Raw genomic sequence first — 23,662 nt, forward strand, 5'->3', positions numbered from 1 at the left:
GACACACTAACCCAGGCTTTTAACCATCACTGCACCAGATATATATTCTACAATGTATATCTGAAATTCCTACATTCATCACACAAGAGAATGAGGCGCCCACCAGATTGTGACCCTGAGGCCTCTTTAATACTAAGTCCTACCAGGCTGTGCATCTCCATGGTGGTGGGGGGTGGAGGTGAAAGCTGTGACGGCTCTTCGAGCTCCACTTCCAAGAAATCATCATTGTTGGTCTCTGAGGTGGAGTCTGTGACATGCAAATCTACAGCATGTGAAGAGTTAATGTTATGTTAAGCCTAGCCACTCGAGGGGGCTAAGGGACAGTACTATAAATTGCACTGCCTCTTAAATTAAGGGGAAGAGATTAGACTGGAGCTGACAAAGATGAGATTCGTAGTGCATTGCAGAGTTAGTTAAGATATAATAGTTATAATTAGTAGATAGAGATAGTGTTAGTGTAGTTTAATTCTTACATGTATGTTTGCTATTCAGAATAAGTATCAAACTCAAATTTAGTAGTGTTAATAAAATTAGTTTAGTTCTTCAACACTACACCTTCCATCCTGGAAACCCCTCAGAAAGATCACCACAGAGTCTTGTGCCTGTCTGATGGAAGCGCTGGGCTCTTCCCATGATGTGCTTGCAAAAGAAGGGAAATTTCTTGAGTGCATGCCAGCGGCCTTTAGATCGAGGAGACATGACTCACGTCAGTTTGATGTGATGGAAGGTGCTGCACTAGATCCTTACTTGGTTTGTCGCCGCTCATCTTACCCTTGGTGCAGGAGCAGTCAGGTTCCTTCCCGGACAGTTGGAGGTTCATCTTCTCGAACTCAGTGAGCAGTTTTAAATTGGGCGTCCCTCTGCCCATCTGGAATCTCTCTTTTTAAAAAAATTATGTAGCTTGTCCTACATGAAGACAGGTGGAGAGGGTGTAAGTGGGACCCGTGCCAGGGCAGCTAGTAAGGATGCCTGGAGGTGATGAGGAGACAACCCGCAGAGGAGATAAAGATGTGTTTGGAAGAGCGAGTGGTGGTTTCCCTTGAGATGTCAGTGGCTCAGCTCTCTGGATGTGTGATGGATTCATGAGTTGAGTGACTTACCTGGCAGAATGGAGGAGATCATTCATCATTTTCTGGCACTGATGCCTGTCCTCTTTTCAGGGAGTTGCGGCTGACCACCGTTGCCATCGCCTCCCATGCTGGGTTGGTGTCGCTGCCAATTGGTCTCCTCCCTATGCGTGGGTGCAGAATGTCAAGGCGTGCCTCAATCTGCTGCCTCACAGCGCCGAGGACCCGTGTTAGATCCTGGCCCCGGGTAACTGTCTGTGTGGAGTTTGCGCATTCTCCCCATGCCTGCGTGGGTCTCACCGTCTCAACCCAAAGATGTGCAAGGTTGGTGGATTGGCTATTCTAAATTGGCCCTTTATTGGGGAAAAAAAAGAATTGAGTACTCTAAATTTATTTTTTTTAAAGACGTGTCTCCATGGCATCAGGCATTCTGGTGAGGGAGGCCTCTGAGAGTCTGGGCACTGACTTCCTTGCTGCCATCCTCTGCCTTGGACCAGAAAGAAGTAGCCGGAGAGCAGTGGGGCAGCCTTTAAATGGAGCGCCCTCACTGATTAAAGCACTCAACTGAGGCGTGGTGGGCGAATCGGAGGCGATGTGTAACCTGTGCTGAAAATGTTTTACTTCTAAGATTCTAAAAATACGGCGGGAAAAGCCACCATTGTCGCCGGTGGGCTCAATGCTGATCGGCCCTCCCTCCATCGCATTCTGCCAAATATTGGGAAAACTCCGTCCATATAATCATTTAATTTTTTTCATGGCTTTATCTGCAGCACCGACATCTTTAATGAATTATGTTCCTGCTTACCAAAGTTCTTGTCCTCCTGTACTATATTTCAAATATTACTATTTAAGTAACATTTCTCCTCCAAAATATATTACTTTTAAGTTCTCTACATTGAACACCATTGGATACATTTGCATATTCTGATAGCCTATCAATATCCTTTGGCAGTCTTTCACTCTCTGAGTCAATTTGCTGTACCTCCTCAATTTAGTGCTTTCAGTAAATTTTGATGTAGTTCCCTAATTCAAAACAGCCAATATTTATGATTATTGCAAATAAGAACAGCCCAAATCTGTGATCTTAGGTCAGTGGGTGCTTGGCTGTAAATGTTCCTCAGCTCCTGAATTAAAGAGGGGGAAATAAGTCAGTTCTTGTTTCTGATTATTATTGAATGAGTCCTGGTGTAAGTGTATTTATGTGGACACAAATAAGCTGGTCTTAGATACCACTGCCACTCAGAGAGGATGAGCCTGTTTATTGTCAAGGTTCAGAAGAAAATGGTCACTTCGTAAAGTACCAAAAAACACCATAGAACCATCACTCAGCAAAAAGACCACAGCTGTATGAAGGGTTAAGAAAAATGGTGAGAAATGAACATCCAGTAAAGCATGTTTGTTTTCTGTTGAGAAGAGTATACTAGTAACATTCTACCTGCACCTGGTTCAATCAGTTGTGCTATGCCAGTGTCTTATTAAATCTACTGTCAGTTGCAACCTAGCATCTCAATTGACTTGAAAGATCCTAAGCCAATTTTATCTTGGCTCTCCCACTATTTGTCCTGCCAAAATTAATATTGCTGTGCCTCCAATAGATGCTCCCCAAGTTCCTCTCAAACTGTTCTCTCATAACTTCCAACAATACTCCTTTCTACCCTTCTCCACGTCTAGTTGCTAGCTCTGTTAAAAAGAAAATCGCCTGTCTTGGTTGACTTTTCTTCTTCAATACCAATCTCCGTATTCTCCATTGTTTCCACCATTATGAGCAATGTCACACTTTAGCCACGCATGGTCAGCTGAATCCTCTCATTCCAGACTCCTCTGGTCTCTGATCCTAATGTTATAATTCCTTCATTCCCATTATACTCTGTACTGTGATTATTTTACATTTCTTTTTTTTTTAATTGTTTGTATATAAATTTAGAGTACCCAATTCATTTTTTCCAATTCAGGGGCAATTTAGCGTGGCCAATCCACCTACCCTGCACATCTTTGGGTTGTGGGGGTGAAACCCACGCAAACACGGGGAGAATGTGCAAACTCCACACAGACAGTGATCCAGAGCCGGGATCGAACCTGGGACCTCGGCGCCGTGAGGCAGCAATGCTAACCACTGCGCCGCCGTGCTGCCCTAAAAAGTGTTTTTATTGGGTTTTCACATCTTTATAGCGGGAGTAAACCTGTGGTTGTTGCAGATGGGGGCATTGTGGACAGGTCGGTTAGGCCAAAGTACTGCCTCATTTGGTACCATGTCCAGAGCATGACTATTACCATTACAATTGCTGAGTACTCCGCTCCTACGACCCTTGGAAGCACTGCATTCCCCACTACGAAAAATTCGATCCGAGGATAACTCCTCCCCTGGATGTGTAAGCATCCATAGGTCCACGCCCCATCTGTTCCATGAAAACATTCAATTCCTTTCCCAAGTTTGACTTATTTTTTTCCCCGATTTGGGATTTGATCAGTCTGTCCGTGTCCTGTACACAGTTAAAGTCTCCCCCATGATGAGTCAGTGTGAGTCTATGTCGAGGATTTCTGCCATGGTATTTTTCATTAATTCCACATCATCCCTGTTGGGAGTGTACACATTTACAAGGATCACCGGTGCCCCTTCCAGCACGCCACTAAACATGACATCCCGTTCTACTTGGTCCAAAACCGTCCTCGTCGCTATAAGTGCTGTCCTCTTATTGAGCAGCATGGCCACCTCCTAGCCCTCATCCCGTAGCATGTAAGTCTGTCCCACCCAGCTCTTTCTTACCCGCAGTCAGTCCTATTCCCTCACGTGGGTCTCCTGGAGGAAGACTATGTCGACTCTCAGACTTTTCAGGTGAAGACTGTCGATCTTTTCACCGGGCCATTAGGTCCCCTGATGTTCGGGTGACTATCCTGATGGGGGTGTTTCTGTCCACTCGCGGGGTCAACCACACTTACCTTGTGGCTGCGCCCCTGCACTCCGGGGTTTCCCTTTGTTTGGGGGCCATCCAAGATGGCTGTTTTCGGTGCACTTTTTTTCCGTTGTCACCGTGTGTGATCTATCGTAGCTAGCCTTCTACCCCTACCCCTCAACTATCCCCCCCATGCCTGTCCGCCCCACCCCCCTTTCCCCCCTCCCTAGTTTCTATTTTCCCCCCAGCTAGCGTTTTCTTTCCCCCTTCCCTGCTGCCAGGCACTCTCTCCCCATTGGGAGTTATGCTGCAGCCCTCCACTCGCTCGTACGTACCTGTGCTAGCTCACCCGCTAGTGCGGTGGCCCCCTCCCCTGGGATCGATCCACACGTTCCCTCAACCATTGCGTTTCTCTTCCCCCTCCTCACCCCCTTTTGCATCCTACCGCTCTCACCCCTTCCTTTCTGAGACTCATCGTCAGGTTGAAGATGTGGCAGGTCAGTCCCGTGCAAATGCTCTTCTTTTTTTTTGAGCGATGAGACTGGAGATCTGGTTCACTGCTGGTGTCATTGCCTTCCCAGCCCGTGCTTGTACACGAATGTGTCTGCTTCTACCGGTGCGGTGACGTAATGCTCCTTCCCCTGAAAAGTCACCCGTAATTTGATGGGACACAGCCTCCCGAACTGCACATTGTTCTTGTAAAGGGCCACCTTGACTGTGTTAAATTCCAGCCTGAGCTTGGCCAGGTGTGCCCCAATGTTCTGGTACACCCAAATCGAGTGTTCCTCCCATTTACAGGTATGTGTGTCTTGCCCAGTTCAGGATCTTTTCCAGGTCTTGGTACAGGTGCAATTTTGTGATGGAGGCCCGCGGCTGCTCCCTGGCCTTGGACTTTGGCCGGAGTGACCTGTGGGCTCTGTTTACTGCTGGGGGCTTCGGGAAGCTTTCCCCTCCAACACGTTTGCTCAGCATCTGTGTCACATGCTCTGTAGGGTTCCTGCCCTCGGTACCCTCCAGTAGGCCCACAATGCGGAGGTTTTGGCGGCGTGGCTGATTCTCATGGACCTCGACCTTTTCCCTTAGTGTCCCTTGCATCGTCACCAACCTCGCCATCTCTATCTCCAGCGACGCGATCCAGTCGCTCTGGTCAGTCGCGGCCTTCTCCAGCTCTCTGACCGTCGCCTCCTGTGTCTCCAACGCCGCTCCGTCTTTTTCAGCGCCTGCACCACCGCCACTTTTAACATCGCCATCAACTCGAGTTTAATTGCGTCTTTCAGCAGTTGGAGCACCCGTGTTAGGAGGTCCCTCCATTCATTTATCGCGGGGCAGCCCAGCATATGTTCTGGTGGCTCATTCTGTTTGGGTGTGGCCGGGTCCTCATCACCTCATGTGTACGCCATCACCTCAATCTTCCTCTTCAGACCTTTATTGTCTCTGCCGTCTTTTCGGATTCTTGTGTTGTTGCCTGACATGCCTCGTTGTGGTGATGTTCTAATGAGGGGAGGGGGCTTTTTTTCCCTGAGTTTAGTGGTCGCTTGGGCTAAAAGTGCCTAATTTCAAGTTTCCAGGAGGAGATCCACCTTCCATGCATCCCCATCAACTGAAATTCCCGAATTTCCCTTTTTTCTCAGTTCAACTTGTTTTCTTCTTGGAAATTTTCTCTTGCTCCTCTTGTCCCCAGTAGTTAGGCTTATTCTTCTAACAACAACCTTTAGTTCTTATTCATTTATCAGCATTTGTAGCCTTGCTATCTCTACGAATGTCATGAGCTCTTATGCCTCCTTCATTGTAAGGCTGTCTACAAGATTTTTGGAAGGTAATTTTTGCTTTCAGCATGGGCAGTAATAACAATAATATGATAATAATAATCTTTTATTGTCACAAGTAGGCTTACATTGACACTGCAATGAACTTACTGTGAAAAGCCCCTAGTCGCCATATTCCGGCACCTGTTTGGATACACAGAGTGAGAATTCAGAATGTTCAAATTACCTAACCCGCACGTCTTTCGGGACTTGTGGGAGGAAATGGAGCACCCGGAGGAAACCCACGCATACACGGGGAGAATGTACAGACTCCACACAGACAGTGACCCAAGCCGGGAATCGAACCTGGTCCTTGGACCTGTGCTACCCACTGTGCTACCGTGCTGCCCTTAAACTGACAGTGGGTCCACAATCATCAGTTTGACCACTTGGTCCCCTGCTTAATTACAAAGTTTTTCTTCCCCTTCAGCACCTCTTATCACCTTGAAGCACTGGTCTCACTTTGACTTGGATGATGCTCCCATATCTTCGGAGACTCTTTTAGCTAGCAGCTTTGCCACAAAGATCCTAAGCAAGATGTAAGGAGAATCTTGCATGCAGATTGAAAATCTTTCATTCATCTCATTTCCACTTTCTCTCCGTATCACATTCTCTCTTCAGTATTAGTAAGTTACCAATGCCACTGTAGTCAGTGCCCCTCTGAATTTTCTTCTCTTTCTCATAAGGACCAAATTCTGTCCCAACCTTCTCCTCGTTGTATTGAAAATAAGGCTTACTGCATTCTAAGTGCAGCAGGCACAGAGGAATACAAGCACTTCTATCTTGCCACCAAGTCACCCACCATCTTATCTTTGGTATTTACAGTTCAGCTTCTGCATGGTTGGGTCAAAGCACTTGAATGCCATTTCCATCAGATTTATAGGTGTACCTTCACTCACATGGACTGAAGCAGTTCAAAAAGGTAACCTATCACTTTCCCAGGCAGCTAGGAATGGGCAATAAAGCTGTTTTTAACCAGCATATCTCAAGAATTAATATTTTAAAAGTCCTTCCCGTCAATGGACAGGAAATTCCCACCCAAAGTCAACTGGATTGGCTGGATTGTCACATTTTCCTTCCTGCCATGGGGGGAACTGGAAAATCCCAGCCGTAATACCTTAACCTGCTGTTTAACTAATGCATCATGGCTGCTAATAACATCACCCTTCTTAGTGGTATCCTAAATTGCTGCCCCTAAAATCAGCTAATTGGTGTTTCCCTTTTTTTCTACAGGGTACTTGGTTTTACGGGATCTGGGATTTAAAGTGGAACGTTACGTTGCGTCGGAAATATGTGAAGACTCTATCGCAGTAGGAACTGTCCGGCATGAAGGAAAGATTACATATGTGCATGACGTCAGGAACATTAGTAAGCAAAACGTAAGAGAATTAAACGGCATTATTGGGACACCAGGAGATGGAATAGCAGAGCCGATAAGGCAGTTGCAAAATTAGATACTTTTACCTGCCTCTGTTGGGGTACCATTTTATAGTTGTGCATAAATGTCGGGTGAGATTTACCGAGCAACCCGCCGTGTGTTTTTTGGCGGTGAAGGCAACCCGCCAGCAGAATTTTCTGTTCCCGCCGTTGTCAGCGGGATTTCTCATTGACTACACCCCTCGTCGCCGGGAAATCCTTTGCGCCGTCGGTGGGACCGGAATATCCTGCTGCCATGGATAGCCGGTAAATTCCTCCCATCATGTATAATTGTGGAGGGGAGGAGGAGGGGTGTGCTCACAGCACAAACTATAACTGCATACAGTAAGGCCTGTAATGGTAGAAAATGAATGGTGCTGAATTTACCATTTCCATATTTTAAGAAGAAAGTTAAAGTTAATTTGACAGGTATCTTATATGGAATTGACTGTGCCTTTTCATTTCAGATTCATGAGTGGGGTCCGTTTGATTTGGTGATTGGAGGAAGCCCATGCAATGATCTTTCTATTGTAAACCCTGCAAGAAAGGGTTTATATGGTAGGAATTATTTATTTGTCTTCAAGTAAGGCCAAACCAAAACATTTATAATTCTGAAAGTCCTACCTATCAAAGATTTGACGGCACTTATTTTGTGTTTATCCCTTATTACTTTCTTCCCTTCCTACAAATGTTGATTCCATTTATTCACACTATCTTTCATTCTCCCAAAAATTGGGATTGTCTGATCCATGTCACAACACCTTCACTGATCCCATCAGTGCCAATGATGGTCAGACAACACAGTTGACCGGCCAAAGTTGAAGATGAACCTCAGTCAAGAAAGGAACTGGTTTTCAGGTCTCCAAGTTGTGGTATAAAGTTCCTTAATTTGCAGTTTCTTCTAGATGATTTTCATTTTATTTTTCCTGTTATTTCTGCACGTAAACCGCTGTTGAATGACTGCTGACAGGGTCACTGTATCAATAACCACCAGTATGTGCATTTATAATGAGCTGACCATTTCCCACCTCCATCCAATGGATTATCTCATTATGGTGCAACATGTCATCAAGCAACCAGACTATGAATTGATACAAAGAAAAACAGAGAAACAATTGACATAGAGTGATAAAAAGCAATAAAAGGATACAAAAAGGAATGAGGTGCAAGAAAGCTTTAAAAGAAAGTGAAAGTTTTTATAAATGTATTAAGAGCGAGAACGGGCAGCACGGTAGTACAAGTGGATAACACTGTAGCTTCACAGCGCCAGGGTCTCGGGTTCGATTCCCACTGGGTCACTGTCTGGGCGGAGTCTGCACGTTCTCCCTGTGTCTGCGTGGGTTTCCTCCGGGTGCTCCGTTTCCTCCCACAGTCCAAAGATGTGCAGGTTAGGTGGATTGACCATGCTAAATTGACCTCAGTGTCCAAAAATGTTAGGAGGGGTGATTGGGATACAGGGATAGGGTGGAAGTGAGGGCTTAAGTGGGTCGGTGCACTCTATAGGCCGAATGGCCTCCTTCTGCACTGTATGTTCTATGTATGAGAATGGTGCAGGAGAATGTGAATCCAATAAAGACAGATATAAGTGATGGATAATCAGGAAATGACAGACATGTTAAAAAATTTGGGCTAGATTTTTGCAGGATTGGGCTAACTCTAGACGCCTTTAAAAATGGCGGGTGGAACCCATATGTGGAACTGCCACCCCAGATACCATATTTCCAGCAGGCGCAAGACAGGAGGACATGGATCAAGTTGTCAAGAAGTCCAAGCTCAGCAGGGCCTTTTGAAATTAGTACTGAGGCCAAACAGATTCATTTATGCTGTTCAAGGGACCTGAAACCCACAGTGTGGGAGTCACAGCTTTACGGAGAAGTCCTAAATGCTTGTGAAAGGGTGAATAACATCTGCTTAAGTGACATGATCTGAAGGTATTAAATTCCAAGCTCTTTAATAATGGAAAAAATAACTGACTACTGATGTTAGTGAAGCAGACTCCCGTTGCTGGAGTGCATTAACAGGCCATTTGCTGTACCTTTGAAATCCTAATTAGGCTGAATTGTCCTACAATTTCAATAGACCTCACTGTTGACATTTCCCAAGGAGTGATGTTGCAGCTGAGCCCATTATGAATGCTTGCTCAAGTTTCAAATGCTCAACAACCACTTATCTTACAGAATGGGGCAGATGAATGGGTTGGGGGGGATGAGTTCACATTTTCATTTAGAGTTTTAAGAAACTAATAGAGGGATAGCTGTCTTGGATATGGTTAGTGAATAGAAATTTGTTTTGCAACAGATTGACCACTCAAGAGGAATTTAAAATTTATGAATGCTTTCATCAATGCGTGTTATTTCAAATATCAAGTGTGTGAGAACTTTCTTAAATAGGTGGAAGTTTATTTTGCCCTCTCCACATGGATACTGAGATCTACCCGTAGTGGGATATTGGGCTAACGGTTATGGGGATATGAGGGGGATTGGAGATATGAGGAGGTAACATGGTGGTATGAGGTGGAATGGAGGAGGCACAGGAGGACTTGTGACAATAATAAAGATTATCATTGTTATGAGGGAGCAGGGAGGTGGCACAGGTGTTGAGGATCAGAGGGCCCAACAGCTTTTCATACACTGGGTTGAAGTCTCAGCGAATTGAAACGTCAAACCAGTCCACCTCAATATACCTCCTTGGCCACCTCTAGAGGTGGCATGCCCAACTTGGTCATGCCCCAGTTCCCAGCACCTTCCACCTCTACGCCCAGGAGCAAAGATTTTGCGTGCCACAGTGTTTTCCATGGAGTCGGATCTGTTGAGTCAAGAGATTTCCTGACTTGGGTTTTCCCCCTCGAAGGCGAAAATTCAACCCTACACATCTGTTTCCACAGCAGAGGAAGAGGACAACAAAAAAAAAAACACCTTTAAATAATTTAAGAGGCAAAACTTACTGGATTTAATATTAGTAATAAAATGGTATTGGAGAAATAATTTAAGATCAACATAATCCAGGGCATGATAGTTTTTGTCTCGGGTATTAAACAGGTGGGGAAATTGAAGATCATTTTCAAAGTTAACGTTTCCAATCTAAATGATCACTTAGATCCAAAACACTTGGTGGGGTTTACCGTGCTGCGTGTTTTGATGCAGTGGAGGGGGGCGAGATCTTCTCTTGTCAACCAGGTTTCCCATTGAATGTACCTTTCACTGCGGCAAAACCCACGGTAGCGGGGGGGGTGCCATCAGCAGGACCAGAAGATCACACCATATGAATGGCCAGAAATTTCCAGCCATTATCTCTGTTTCTCTCCACAGATGCTGCCAGACCTGACGGAGTTTATTGAGCATTTTCTGTTTTATTTTCTGATTTCTAGCATCTGCGGTATTTACCTTTAATTCTTTTGAAAGCTCTGTAGATACAAGAAATAGGCCTTTGAATTAGAAAATAGAAAATACCTTTCCGTGATTTAAGAAGGGAGGGAAGGAGGATCCAGTAAACTACAGCCATGCCAGTTTAACTTTAGCTGCGGGAAGATTTTCCCTTCCCGAGATTAAGTGTGATGGTGGGAAGAGTTTTGCGGTGTGCTTCCCGTTGGGCGGCGTGCTGGGAAATCGCACCTGATTTCCCTCTCAGAAGCTCCATTAATTATGCATCGGCGAGTAGCTCTCCAGATCACATGGTGGGGCAGGCAGTGATTCGTCCACCCTGGCGTTACCTAACGGTGTTGAATGTCTGGGGATGATGCAAACACACACCTGTTACTCTCAGCAGGCCAGCAATGTGCAGGAAATTTCTTATTTTGGCTTCACCGCAGAAAAAGGCTGCACCCAGTTCAGCAATGATTCCTTGAGGCCCTTATCTGTGGAGTCTGCCAGAATCCCTCTACCTGAGGGAAGGCTTCAGGAAGTCCAGCAGCCTCATCTTGCCAGCCAAGGAGACAGCTGCAAAGGAGGTCAGCTTGTCGGGCACCTGCCTGAGAAAGACCATCCAGTGCAGAAAGAGGAAGAATGACCCCCATCTGCTCCACGAGAGTACGTCAACCTTCACTCCAATCTTGCACTCTAATAAAGGTATGCACTCACAGGGTTACACTGCTCAGGTATCTCACACAATATTAGCAGAGGAGACATCAGCATTGATGTCTCATGGAAACTTTAACCAGCATCTCATCGATCATGCTGTAGAAACTCCATTCTCAGCCCTTACTGGTGAGGTCTCTGCACACTCATCGGGCATACATGCGTCCCAATCGCCCCTCTAGCTCTTCTCATCCCATTCCATTCCATTTATCTTCAGGCAGGCCAACACATCCACTACTGGAGGGTGATATCCCAGATGGGAGGAGGGATGGCAAATGTCCAGGAGCTGCCCCACTTTGAAGTGGATGCTGCCGAGCTGGCAGGCAAAGACAAAGATTGCTCCTGTGGGGAAGGTGAGTTTGGCCTCTCTCAGCAAGGCAGTAAGGATGAGCCGCCCATGAGTTAATCATATTCTGATAGCGACAGTGAGTGACATGCAATGTTGTTTTCTATCTGCTTATGACCTAAATCTATCTTCTCTCTCTTACAGACATCAACAGACCCCCAGAACTACCATAAGTCCCAGGCCACCTCAGCGGAGGATACATCAGATGGAGACTGGACACTGCATTCACCTGCACCCTCCACCAGCACAGAGACATACACACCCCGCTGGGTCCTGAATCTAAATTAAGCTCAGGGTCACATTCTGGGGAATACCTCGCTAACTCTTCTCCACAGCAGTCGAACGCAGTGACAGCCCAAGTCTCTGACATTTATAAGACAACTGGAGAACAGAGTCTAAGTCAGATGATGGGTCGCTGGAAACAGCCATCATTACCATGCTGGAAATGCAACAACAGACAGCGGAAAATCAGGTAGAAGTGCGAGAGGCAGTCAGCAGTCTAGAGTGAAGGGTGGAGGAGTCCATCAGCGTTCTGTTTGATGTTGTGGCTCCGACATGTGAGCACCTTGAGATCTCCATGGGAAAGGTGGTAGTTACCTTTGAGCCCATCAGATCCTGACAGATTTGCGCTCGGCTCTTGCTATCGGCATTGATGGGATCCAACAATGGCTAGGCGAGAGGGGGAGGCTGGGCACCTTGACATCCCTTCAGGGGGCATTTCTCTTCAGGAAGTCGGACAAGGGCCCTCGGACACTCATAGGGTGGAGGACAGACGTTGGAGATATCGGGGCCAACCACCCAGGTGACTCCGAGAGTCTCAGCCTATCTCAATCTTCTGTGCCTGTGACCCCATCACCTTCAGCTATACAGGCGCAGCAGGCAGCACATGTCCACAGCAGAACACCCATAGCAGGCGAGGGCTCTCCAGGTCTTGGCCAACCTCAACAAGGGCAACTGGGCATAGCAGTCAGCAGGCAACCACCACCTCTGCTACGGATGTTGGGGATCCACCAAGACATAGCGATAGAGTTAGAAAAATTAAGAAACTTTGACATCACTTCTGGTCGCAGGTGTTTAGTCATTGTATATTTCATGCACCTTTGTAAATACATTTGCTGTTCATGATACTGGTCTTATTATTTGAAACATCGTATAGACGCATCTATATGCTCTGGTATTTTAAAAAAAATTTAGAGTACCCAATTATTTTTTTTTCCAATTACGGGGTAATTTAGGCCAATCCACCTAACCTGCACATCTTTGGGTTGTGGGGGTGAAACACATGCAGACATGGGGAGAATGTGCAAACTCCACACGGACAGTGACCCAGGGCCGGGATTCGAACCCGGGTCCTCAGCGCCACAGTCCAGTGCTATTCACTGCGCCACATGCCGCCCCCTAGGTGCTCTGTTATTGTGACGGTGAGTCGCGTTCCCACTCAATCATCCCCACCCTTTGTCACCCTCATATTCATGTGATGTGGAGCTGAGTCATGATAGTTACTCAACCCTTGTGTTGTGTTAGGAGATGCGACAAACTCTTTACTGGAAATGTTTTGTTGCTCTTATTAGCCTTAGTTTTATTAGCTCTAATTATGTCACCTTTGCTCACGAGTCGCCAGGTATCTTTCTGATACCGCCACGTGGTTCAAGCTCTAGTTATGATTCATAAGACAGCACACCGCTTAGTAAGATTAAAATCAACGGTCATTTATTATGTACAGCAATAAATACTTACACAATAATCCTACTTTCTATATCACTACCTACCACTACTGGCCAATACTTAACTTTTGGGAATGGCCCACCAGGTCAGGGAAACGAATGGCTTATCAAATTGGGTCTGGCCTGCGGGATTCAAAAGGCTGATACAGGTCGATGGCTAGGAGTCTCTAACGGGTAGCGATCGCTGGAGTCAAACTTACGGTTGCTGGTCGATGGTTCTTGCGAAGGTTGCGAGCGGGAGAGAAGGGTCAATCTGAACTTGGCCCCTATCTTTATAGGGCCCAGGGGCCTCCCGGGGCGGACCTTGACCCTGAGTCCCAAGTGATTGGACTTGTTCCCAATCACTGGGTTCGATATGCTCCAATAATGGGGCGATTCCTTGATCAGGGGGTGGTCGTTCACCTGTCTTTGTCTCGGCCACTGCTGGCGCCGAGAGGTCTGGATCGGCATTCAATTGCTAATATGTTGCAATTGTTCCCGGGGATAGCCGATTAAACTGCAGATGTCTGTGTTGATGTGCTGCTAATGGTCGCAGGTATCGATCTGGGCAGACTTCCCCAGGGCCGAATACGCTATTCTGTCTGCAGCTGTCTGTTTGTGCCCTGTTGGCTGCTTTTCCCATCAGCCTTTTCGGTAAGCCATTTTACATCGGGTTTTGGCCAAATAAATGGGGGTCAGCCATTTTAGGTGGCTACAGTTTCCAAACTTCATTAGTAACCTCTACTTCTTACAAGACTTAGACAAGATTTAGGTGTGCTCAATAGCCTTGGAGGGTTCGCCATTGTTGTTTCTCACAGTAACTTCTGGAATTTCCCCTCCAAGTCACGCACCATCCTGACTGTAGGTCAGCTGTGTGCTCCTTTCACACTGCATCAGACCTGTCCTGTGCAGATTCTTTTACAGTTTTGATTTTAAACTCTGCAATAACTTCTGGGTCTGCATTTCTATTTTGACGCCAGCTTCAACCTTCACTCTGTCAGTTTTCAGGTTCCTCCAATCTTCCTGGAACCTCACTACTTGCAGGTGGACCTCCCTCTGGTTAGTCTCCAGATTCCCACTGTAACCCTGTATCCCAATGCAAGTGTGGTGGACGTTCAAGTCCCCCCCCCCCCCCCCTCCCCCCCCCCCCCCACCCCTCAAACCCAAAACTGCTGATGTCCCCATTCTCCACGAGAACCTCACCATTTCAAGGCTGTGTGCACAGTTGCATAATACCTTTTCCCCATTTACAGTGGAATTTTAAAATTTAGAGTACCCAATTATTTTATCTTTCCAATTAAGGGGTAATTTAGCGTGGCCAATCCACCTAACCTGCATATCTTTGGGTTGTGGGGGTGAAACACATGCAGACATGGGGAGAATGTGCAAACTCCACACATCCTCCTCTAGCCATGATTAATCTGCAGGCAGTACCAAACCAGGCAACCTCATCGCCACTGACTGTAAGACCATGACCATGCCCTGCCCACCAAACTGTGTTTTAATCAATTCAGAACACAAGCCTTGCCCATCCCTGGAGAGGGACTACGATGTGCGTGCCGTGCATAGCCCTGTGGCATGACCCAAAGCACCTGAACTGCATTTAATCTCTCCCTCCAAACTTCTAGCCCCAGACCAGGGACTGTTACGGTCTTTCTACGAGATCTCCTGTTCCTTCATGACTCTGTCACTTCCAACCCCACCATATCCTTTGTCTCCCATGTGTCTGCCATCTTTTAACCTCCCCCCCCCCCCCCCCCACTCCAGCCACACCATTCTGCATTCTCCCCCATATCTTTGTGCTCCTTCCCTCACCCACCCACCCAGTTGCAATGCTGATCTCCCGATTCCAAATGTAGCCCTGCCTGAGACTCGCAGAACACACTGAGTGCAGTCCACCTGGAGTCTCGAGGCACCCACCATGAGCAGACCGATCCTACACAAACATGTCATCACTCTGGCATTGCCGGAATAGTGCTGTTGCAGGTAGGCTTTGAATTTTGCACTCACCTCAAAGTCACAAGTGAAGTGAGAGTGGACAGTTGCACAACACTTATATCCAGTCGTGATTCAGACCGGTCTAATTTTCTGCTGCTATGCCGCATAATTAGGAGGTGAACATGATTCCAGCGAGTAGCATTTTTAATGAGTTTTCTTGACATGGTAATGCAGGCAAATGGCATTCCCGACATGGATCAGCACATTCTCCCGCCATCAGCCTGCCATGGAAGTGGTGATTGGAAAATTCTGAATTAATTTCCCACAGGCAGGATTCCCAATTTTGACCTCTTTCCCAATTTTATGCTCCTGCCCGGCACAAAACCCATCATTGACAGTACAGGAAAATTCCACCCCGAGCGGTTGAATGTTTATGAACCAAAGAAATTCTTTTTTTGGATTCGTGGAAGATCGATCATGACTATTTTTTCAATTATTTTTTAAAAAATTTAGAATGCCCAATTAATTTTTTTCCCCAATGAAGGAGCAATTTAGCGTGGCCAGTCCACCTACCCTGAATATCTTAGGGTTGTGGGGGTGAGACGCATGCAGACACGGGAGAATGTGCAAGCTCCACACAGACAGTGACCCGGGGCCGGGATTGAACACGGGTCCTCGGCGCCGTGAGGCAGCAGTGCTAACCACTGCATCACTGTGCAAGATCGATCATGACTAATTAATTTATTTTAATTAATCCATGTCACTAACATGGTAGATAAGGTATTGATAATGTCTATTTCATCTTCCATAAGGAATTTAATATGGTTCTGCATATGAAAATATTAGCAGAATTGAGCACATATGAATTAGAGGTAACCTGTGTTATGGATTGGTAATTAGTTGAGAGGGAGAAAATGCAATAGGGATAAATGGAATGTATGGTGTGATGTGACAAGTGATTTTCAGGGATCTGTACTAGAACCTCAGCTCTTCACCACAGGGTTTGCGTGTCCAGGGACAGAAACCACCAAAAGCCCATTTATTTTTATGCATGGTAAAGAATATTTACCATATTCTCCCTTATAGGAAAGGGAGAACAGAGGCCAAGGTGATGGGAGAGTGGGGAGAGGTTTGGAAATCGGGATCAGGAGATCAGAGGCTGGATGGTGGCTGCAACGAAGGAAGGGAGTAGAGATCGGGGAGAATGATGACCCATGTTCTTTAAATGTGACGCTGGAGGAACCTTACAGTACTGCTCTTCCTGGCTCCACTTTCTAAATGAATTTCAAAAGCGTACATTTTTGAAAGCAGCTGGGTCCAAGATCTGGTTTTACGACGTACCAATGCCAATTGATGGATGCTGAAGATGATTTTTCAACTCGAGGCTTCAAACATGAATTAGACCCATTAATTGCTTTTGTTAAGGATAAATATTGTTTCAAGTGTATTCTTGTCCCAGTATGGCAAGTGGCATGGTTCCAGTTAGAAATACACACCCCCACTTCCTGCCTGCCATATTGGGACTTGGTAGGCTGGTTAGCGCCTGAAGAATTAGCATTGATTGACCATATTTTACAGCTACTATTTCTGTCACATACCCAGGTGGAAAATCATTTGCATTTGAAGTGTTCTGTATCTTAGCTTACTGAACTTGTTATGTTTTATCTTGTGCTGCATTATAGGTCATTACATTTGTCTGATTCAAACACTTAAATTTCATGGAGAGTCTATCATTGGGGTTCTTCATTGATTATTCTTCTTATTCCGAAATTAATTGGTGAAGAATAGAACTGGAGCATATCTGTACATACTTTTTATAACCATTTATTTACAGAGTTACACGCTACAAATATGTATGTCCTAACATCAGCCATCACAATTTCAATCTGTGCCTGTTTATAGGTAAAGGTAAAGTTGCCATCGTCCCAGATGACCAAAGGCTGCTTTCCCCTTTTGAGAGGGAGAGCTGACTGGTGGTGGTTTAACCTGAGGATCACCACACCTCAGGCGAGGGGAACGGTTGAGAAGGCGGGCCTTCATGAATAACCTATTTATAGGCGCCAAGTTATGTTATGTTTCAGTATGTTAAGCCCTGGAGCACGTTAATGGAATAAAATCTCTTAAAGATCCCATTTCACATAGTGAACTGTTCGTATTTTTGTTATACTTGCATTTTCATGTTGTAAAAAGGATTGGACACTATGTTGGATCTCCCCATCGATGTCAGTCTTAGGTGAAAGGTGGCTCCCCAAATAGGGGAAATATTCCATGTTTGATAAGATTTCTCCCTCGATCTTGCAGAAGGGAGAGGCCAGATCTTTCCCTAGGGCGGGAAGGTAAAGGGTTTGAGTCTTCTTGAGGTTGAGACTGAGACCAATTCTTCGGTATACTTCTATGAAAGTGCCAAGCATGGCTTGGAGATTCTATACTGAGGGAGTGGAGATAGCGATGTCACCCACATATTGAAGTTCCACAAGTGATGTCAGTGTCATTTTCTTCTTGGATTTCAACTGGTTGAGGTTAAAATGTTTTTCATCTATCCTGTAGATGATGTCCACTCCACTGGGAAGCTTGCTCTTGATAAGATGAAGAAATGGGTGGGGCGATGACACATCCCTGCTGACTCCAGTCTTGACCTCAAAGGATTCTGTCTTACTTCCATTGGTGAGGACTGTCACCGACATCTTGTTGTGGAGAGTTGGAGGATGTTAATGACTTTTTCTGCACAGCCGGCCTTTGACAGGGGCTTCCATCGCACTTCCCGATTGACTGAGTCAAAAGCCTTGGCCAGATCAATGGAGGCCATGTAGAGTGCTTGATGTTGCTCCTGGAATTTCCCTTGGAAGTTGCCGAGCAGTGAAAATCATGTTCGCTATTCCATGGTTTGGTCGGAAGCCACACTGGCTTTCGGAAGGATTTCTTCAGCAATTGGGAGACGGCGAGATTCCTCGGTAGTCCCTCAGTCTGCTTTGTATACTTTCTTGAAGATGGTGGTGATGATGACATCCCTGAGGTCAACAGGAATTTCTTCACAGTCCAAGATTTTCAGGAACAGCTGCTGGAGATGATGGCTGACCTCTTTTCCTCCAAGTTTGAAAATCTCCACTGAAATCCCGTCCACTCTTGCGGCTTTTCCATTCTTCATGTGTTGCTTGGTGGGAGTCCAAGATCATCTTTGATGGGGAGTTGGGGGATTTCCTCAAATACTTCCTCATAATAATAATAATAATAAGAAGAAGAATATGATTGCATCATGGTTTAGGAGTTCTTAGAAGTGTTCTCTCTACCGAAGGCCCATGTTTTCTCTCTCTCCCAAGAGGGCTGCGTCCTAACTCTGCATTGGTTTGAAGCCTAGGGTGTTGGGTCCACATATTGCCTTGATGGCACTGTGGAAGCTCTGGGTATCATGCTTGCCAGTGAGGAGTTGCAGCTCTTTAGCTTTCTCAGTCCACCATTGGAGTTTGATTACCCTCGTTCTTCGGTGAACCTCCGCCTTGGCTGATTCAGCTCTCCTCTCTGCCTTGCTGATGTTTTACCAGGTGTGGAGAGCTTTCCTCTTCTTGCCGATGAGGTCTTGGATGGTGTGGTCATTCTTGTTGAATCAGTCTTGGTGTTTCCCGGTCTTGTAGCCGATGGTTTCTTCACAGCGTGAGATGATGACTGTCTTCAGCGCTTACCAGTTTCCCCCCGCTCCATTAGAATGGACAATTTGGAGATTTTGGAGAATACATTATTGGAAGTTCATTAGTATCCTTGGCTCTTGAGGTAGCTCAACGTGGATCTTTTTCCTGAGCTGTTTCTTCATCTTCTGCTGCTTCTGGTGGAGTTTGATGGACATAGGGGCGGATGAGCCGGTGGCATGTCCAGCAGTCATTTGCACATCGCCTTGGTGATGAGGACATTCTTTTGGTCTCGGGATCGGACGATGACAAAGTCGCTCACGTGTTAGTCTTTGATCGCAGATGTCTCCAGAAAGTCTTCAACATGTCTTTTTGTTGGAACAGTGTGTTAGTGATGACAAGCTGTTGTTCCGTGCATTTGGTGACCAGTGGAATCCGTTGGAGTTGCAATTCTCAACTCCTCCCTTCCGATGGTTACTTTCCAGAGTTGGGAGCCCTTTCCAATCCTGACGTTGAAGTTCCCAAGGAGGATGACCTTATCTTCCTTAAGAATGTTGGATAGTATGATGTCCAGGGTGGAGTAGAAGCCTTCTTTGGACTCATCATTGGCATCAAGGATTGGGGCATAAGCACTCATGACCATTGCCTATTGGTTCTTGGCAAGATGTTGACTGAGGGCCACTAGGTACTCGTTGAAGCTGTCAGAGAGCTCTGCGAGGCATTGGACAAGTTTGTTCTTGATGGCGAATCCAATTCCATGTGTCCTAGGCTGATCCGCGGGTTTTACTTTCCAGAAGGAGGGTTAACCATCTTCCCTCAGCTGCCCTTGGCCTACTCTTCGGGTCTCTTGCAGGGCAGTGTGTCATTGTGGAAGTGCTTGAGTTCACGGGCAACAAGGAAAGTTCTCCCTTCCGGTTGATTGTTTTGCTCATTATCAATGAGGTTTGACACATTCCAGGTTACAAAATTGCGTTTAACTTTCACTGCAGGTCGATGAGCCTGCTGGATGCTGTTTTTCAGCTAGGTTGGGGGTGGAACAGACTATTTTTAGTGCACCTTTTCTAGCTCTTTCCTCATGCAAGATGAGCAGAGTAGATCCTGAAGAGGGCTGCTCAGTCGTGAAGAAAGCTGCTGAAATGCTCTCCTGATCGTATTCCAAGAGCGAGACAACTGAATCAAACTCCACCGCCTACTTGCTGGTTCAAATCTCATGGTCCTGTACCCGTCGCCTCTTGCTGATCAGTGCAGGGGTTGTCTGTGTAGAGGTTGTGTTGGTTTCCGCTAGGTAGACGCCTGATGTGGGACATCTTTTAACATGGGTATGCTGTTGCACATCAACAGACACATGGTCCTTGACCGAGGGCAGGTGCAGTTCCAGTGACATGGGAACCTCGATGACTGGGGGTCTCTCTACAGCTGCAGCCTTCATCCCCCAAAGCAGCCATTGATACTATACATGTATTTTCTGCCTGATGCTGTTGAGGAATTGTTTTGGATTACACTTAATCTGGTTGCTCCCCTCCGACCTTACCGTCATGGGTGACCCTGCTGGGAGTTTAAGACTCTGGATGGCATTTCTTGGTATCAACTGTACGTTCAAGTCTCTCCACCACGGCAAGATATCATTACAAGGAAAGGACATCAGTGTCCTTATAGATATTGACCCCATGTCTCCAGGTTGTGTTAATGATAAACAACGCATTTAGGAAAAGAGGAGCAGGCCAAGGATTGTTCCTTGAAGGATTTTGAAGCTGATGGTGCAATGTGAGGATGAGAGGCCATTACTGGAGGCAACCGGAAAGATGCAAGGGTGATCCCAAGGTGCTGAATTACAAAGCCCGGGTGTTGGAAATTATACCTTGGTCAACTGTGGAGAAATCAAGAAGGAATAAAAAAAACACTGTCATTGTGATGGATGATATTGACTGCGGGTTTTGTTAGGACCATTTTGATGCTTTGAGAAGAACGGAAACTTGACTGGGAGGATTGAAGAATGGAGCTATTGAAGAAATTGGCTTTGATCTTGGAGGTAATAACTTACCACGGGCATGATCCAATGGCCACGCTGCACTGGAAAAACCATTCCCCGCAGTGCAGCATGGCCGATGAAAGCCGGGAGACCCTGCTCCCGGGATTGACTCGACACGCCTAGCGAGATTCAACGCGATCTCGCAAGACATTGTTATGCAAGTCTCTGCCCGTTGTGGGCGGGATCACCTTTTGGCAAATCTGCATATTAGAGCGAGGCAGTAAGGCTCACTCTAATGTGCTGATTCCCGAGGTACCTGAGGCTTTGGGATTCAGCCCCTTTGCCTCAGAGGCCTCGGGGGAGCGCAGTTCAGCACTGGTCCTCAAACGGGGACCAGATGGAATTACACTTGTGGGGGTCTCCTAGGGGATCGGAGGCCCCCAGCTGCATGCCCTGCTGGTGCCACCTGGGCACCTTGGCAGTGCCACCTATTATGGTGCGTTGGGGCTAGGGGAGGGGACGTCGAGGATCGTTTCGGGGGTCTTGTAGATTGCAACGCCATTTAAAAATGGCATCCCGATCTCTCATTCCAATGGGGAATTCCGGCGAGCGGAGCTCCCGACTGAACAAAATGGGGCTATGCTTGACCTTTTTTGATTTGTGTGCAGGGACATGTATTTCTTTGCTCATCACTTCTCCTGGTTTTTCACCATTAAGTAAGTGCTCCAGTTTGTGTTTTTCAGATTCAAAATGGATGACCTCCCTATATTGAATCCCATTCTGCTATAGTTTTCTCAGTCACTTTGTTTGTCAGTATCTATTGCAACTTCCTGCTGTTATCATCACAATTTACTGTGCCTCCTCCTAACTTGGTGTTATCTTAAAACTTGGACATGCAACTCTCTATTCCTTCATCCAAGACATAATATGGGGCTGATTTAGCACACTGGGCTAAATAGCTGACTTTTAAAGCAAACCAAGGCAGGCCAGCAGCACGGTTCAATTCCCGTACCAGTCTCCCCGAACAGGCGCTGAAATGTGGCGACTAGGGGCTTTTTACAGCAACTTCATTGAAGCCTACTTGTGGACAATAAGCGATTTTCATTCATTTCATTTCAATATATACATAAAGCTGAGGCCTAATACAGAGCCCTGGAGACACCACTTGACACATCCTGTCAATCCGAGAACAAACCTGTTGCCCCTTGCTCTCTGCCTCCTACCTCATAACCAATTAATAATCCTTGTTGCAAGGCACTTCCAAGTCCATATGTTCTCATTTTGTTATTAAGCTATTGTGGAACATTCTTGACATCCATGGACAACATCCACATCTACGATACAATTCAGCATGATAGTGATCTCCTTGAGTGGCTGGGGAGGCATTGAGTATTGGCATGGAGAGTAAGAAGGGCCATGGGGAGTGGCTGGGGATCACATGAGTTGTCATAGAGTTGGAATGGAGGTATGAGGAGAGGTGGGGCACAAATGGAGGTGAAATTATGCGAGGAGTGAGGGCTGAAAGGCCAAGTTGATTTTATTAAAACTGGAGCAAGTTCCAAAAAACTGAGGCAGGCCTTCTAACCAACCCCTGCCAGGCAGCCGCACACTCCCGTGGCCACCAAATATGGTTGATGTACAGTCCGCTTTCCATCACTAGATGCCAGTGGTTCATTTAAAAAATGGCATCTGTTGAGCGTATAAAGTGCGGAAGGACATTCACGGGTAATAAAAGTCAATGCACCAACTATCACTGAAAATAGAGTTTGGATAGCTTGACATTAGACCACTATTTTTGATAGGTTCATTGTTCATTTTTAGTGTTATGCAGCATAACATTTGCTGATAATTAGAGCATTTTTTTAAACTTATGGGGCCGGATTCTCCGTTTGGGAGACAAAGTCCCCACGCCAGTGCGGAAACGGTGGTGTTTTACGCCAGGAAAACTGGCGCAAAACGGTGACTGATTCCCTGCTCTGGGAGGCCTAGCAGCCAGGCAGCGTAGAGCTCCCAGCTCTAGCTGCCGATATGGCCTGGAGCATTGCCGGGTCCGCGACTGTGCAGGTGCACGGCGGCGACCGTGCTTCATGGCGGACGCAGCCTGCGGATCGCAAAAACAGCCCTCCCCTCGGCCGCTCGCGCGCCCCAGACCGACCCCCCCCACAGTGCCCCCAGCCCCGAATAAAGCCCTCCCTGCCCGCAGATCGGCCCTCGCCCCCAACTGTGACGGCGCTGGACTGAGTTCACAGCCACCACGCTGAGTGTGAGACAGGAACTCGGCCAGTCTTGGATGGAGCATCGCGGGGCGGGACTCCGGCTTTTCAGGGGGCGGAGCATTGCAAAAGCGGCGCCGCCCCCGATTCTGTTGTCATCGGGGATTCCCCGCCCCGTCGCCGATTTCAGCGTCGGGGATCGGAGAATCCAGCTCACGATCTTTATGGGGAGACTGCTTTGTTCTAAAATAACTCCCAGCCTACTCCACCTCACACACAGTATTATTACCAATTAAAGGCACGTGCAACTGTGGAAAGCTTGTTTATTCAATCATGTTGAATAATTTAGTTCGATAATGGTAGAGAAAGGATAGTGGGAATTTGACTTTTCATGGTCGAGGATTAAGACAATAGTCTAAAGCTTTTGCCATGAAAGAAGATTTTTTCTAATGCCTCTGTACAACTCTATTTTACTCCAGTGATGAATGTAAGTGGGTTTTGCCCCCACTTTTAAATGTATTTTAAGTGGGTTCCACATCATTGATTGTTTCTCTGCTTTGCATATGAAATTTATGTCTGTAGCACATCCATGACTTTTGTTACAGCATCAGTTTCCCTTCC

The 23,662-nt window shown here is 46.5% G+C and overlaps 1 protein-coding gene across 9 annotated transcripts in view; it reads left to right on the forward strand.

Annotated features, from left to right (window-relative positions):
* dnmt3bb.1 (DNA (cytosine-5-)-methyltransferase 3 beta, duplicate b.1) overlaps positions 1-23,662 on the forward strand; it is a 352,173-nt gene that overhangs the window by 257,019 nt on the left and 71,492 nt on the right. For all 9 annotated transcript variants that reach the window (XM_072514981.1, XM_072514983.1, XM_072514985.1 and 6 more), the window contains 2 exons: positions 6,997-7,142; positions 7,647-7,737. In XM_072514981.1, coding sequence (XP_072371082.1) covers positions 6,997-7,142; positions 7,647-7,737 — 237 coding nt within the window. The remainder of the gene's footprint in view (positions 1-6,996; positions 7,143-7,646; positions 7,738-23,662) is intronic.

This window comes from Scyliorhinus torazame, chromosome 8 (genome assembly GCF_047496885.1).
Source record: "Scyliorhinus torazame isolate Kashiwa2021f chromosome 8, sScyTor2.1, whole genome shotgun sequence".
Lineage (NCBI taxonomy): Eukaryota > Metazoa > Chordata > Chondrichthyes > Carcharhiniformes > Scyliorhinidae > Scyliorhinus > Scyliorhinus torazame.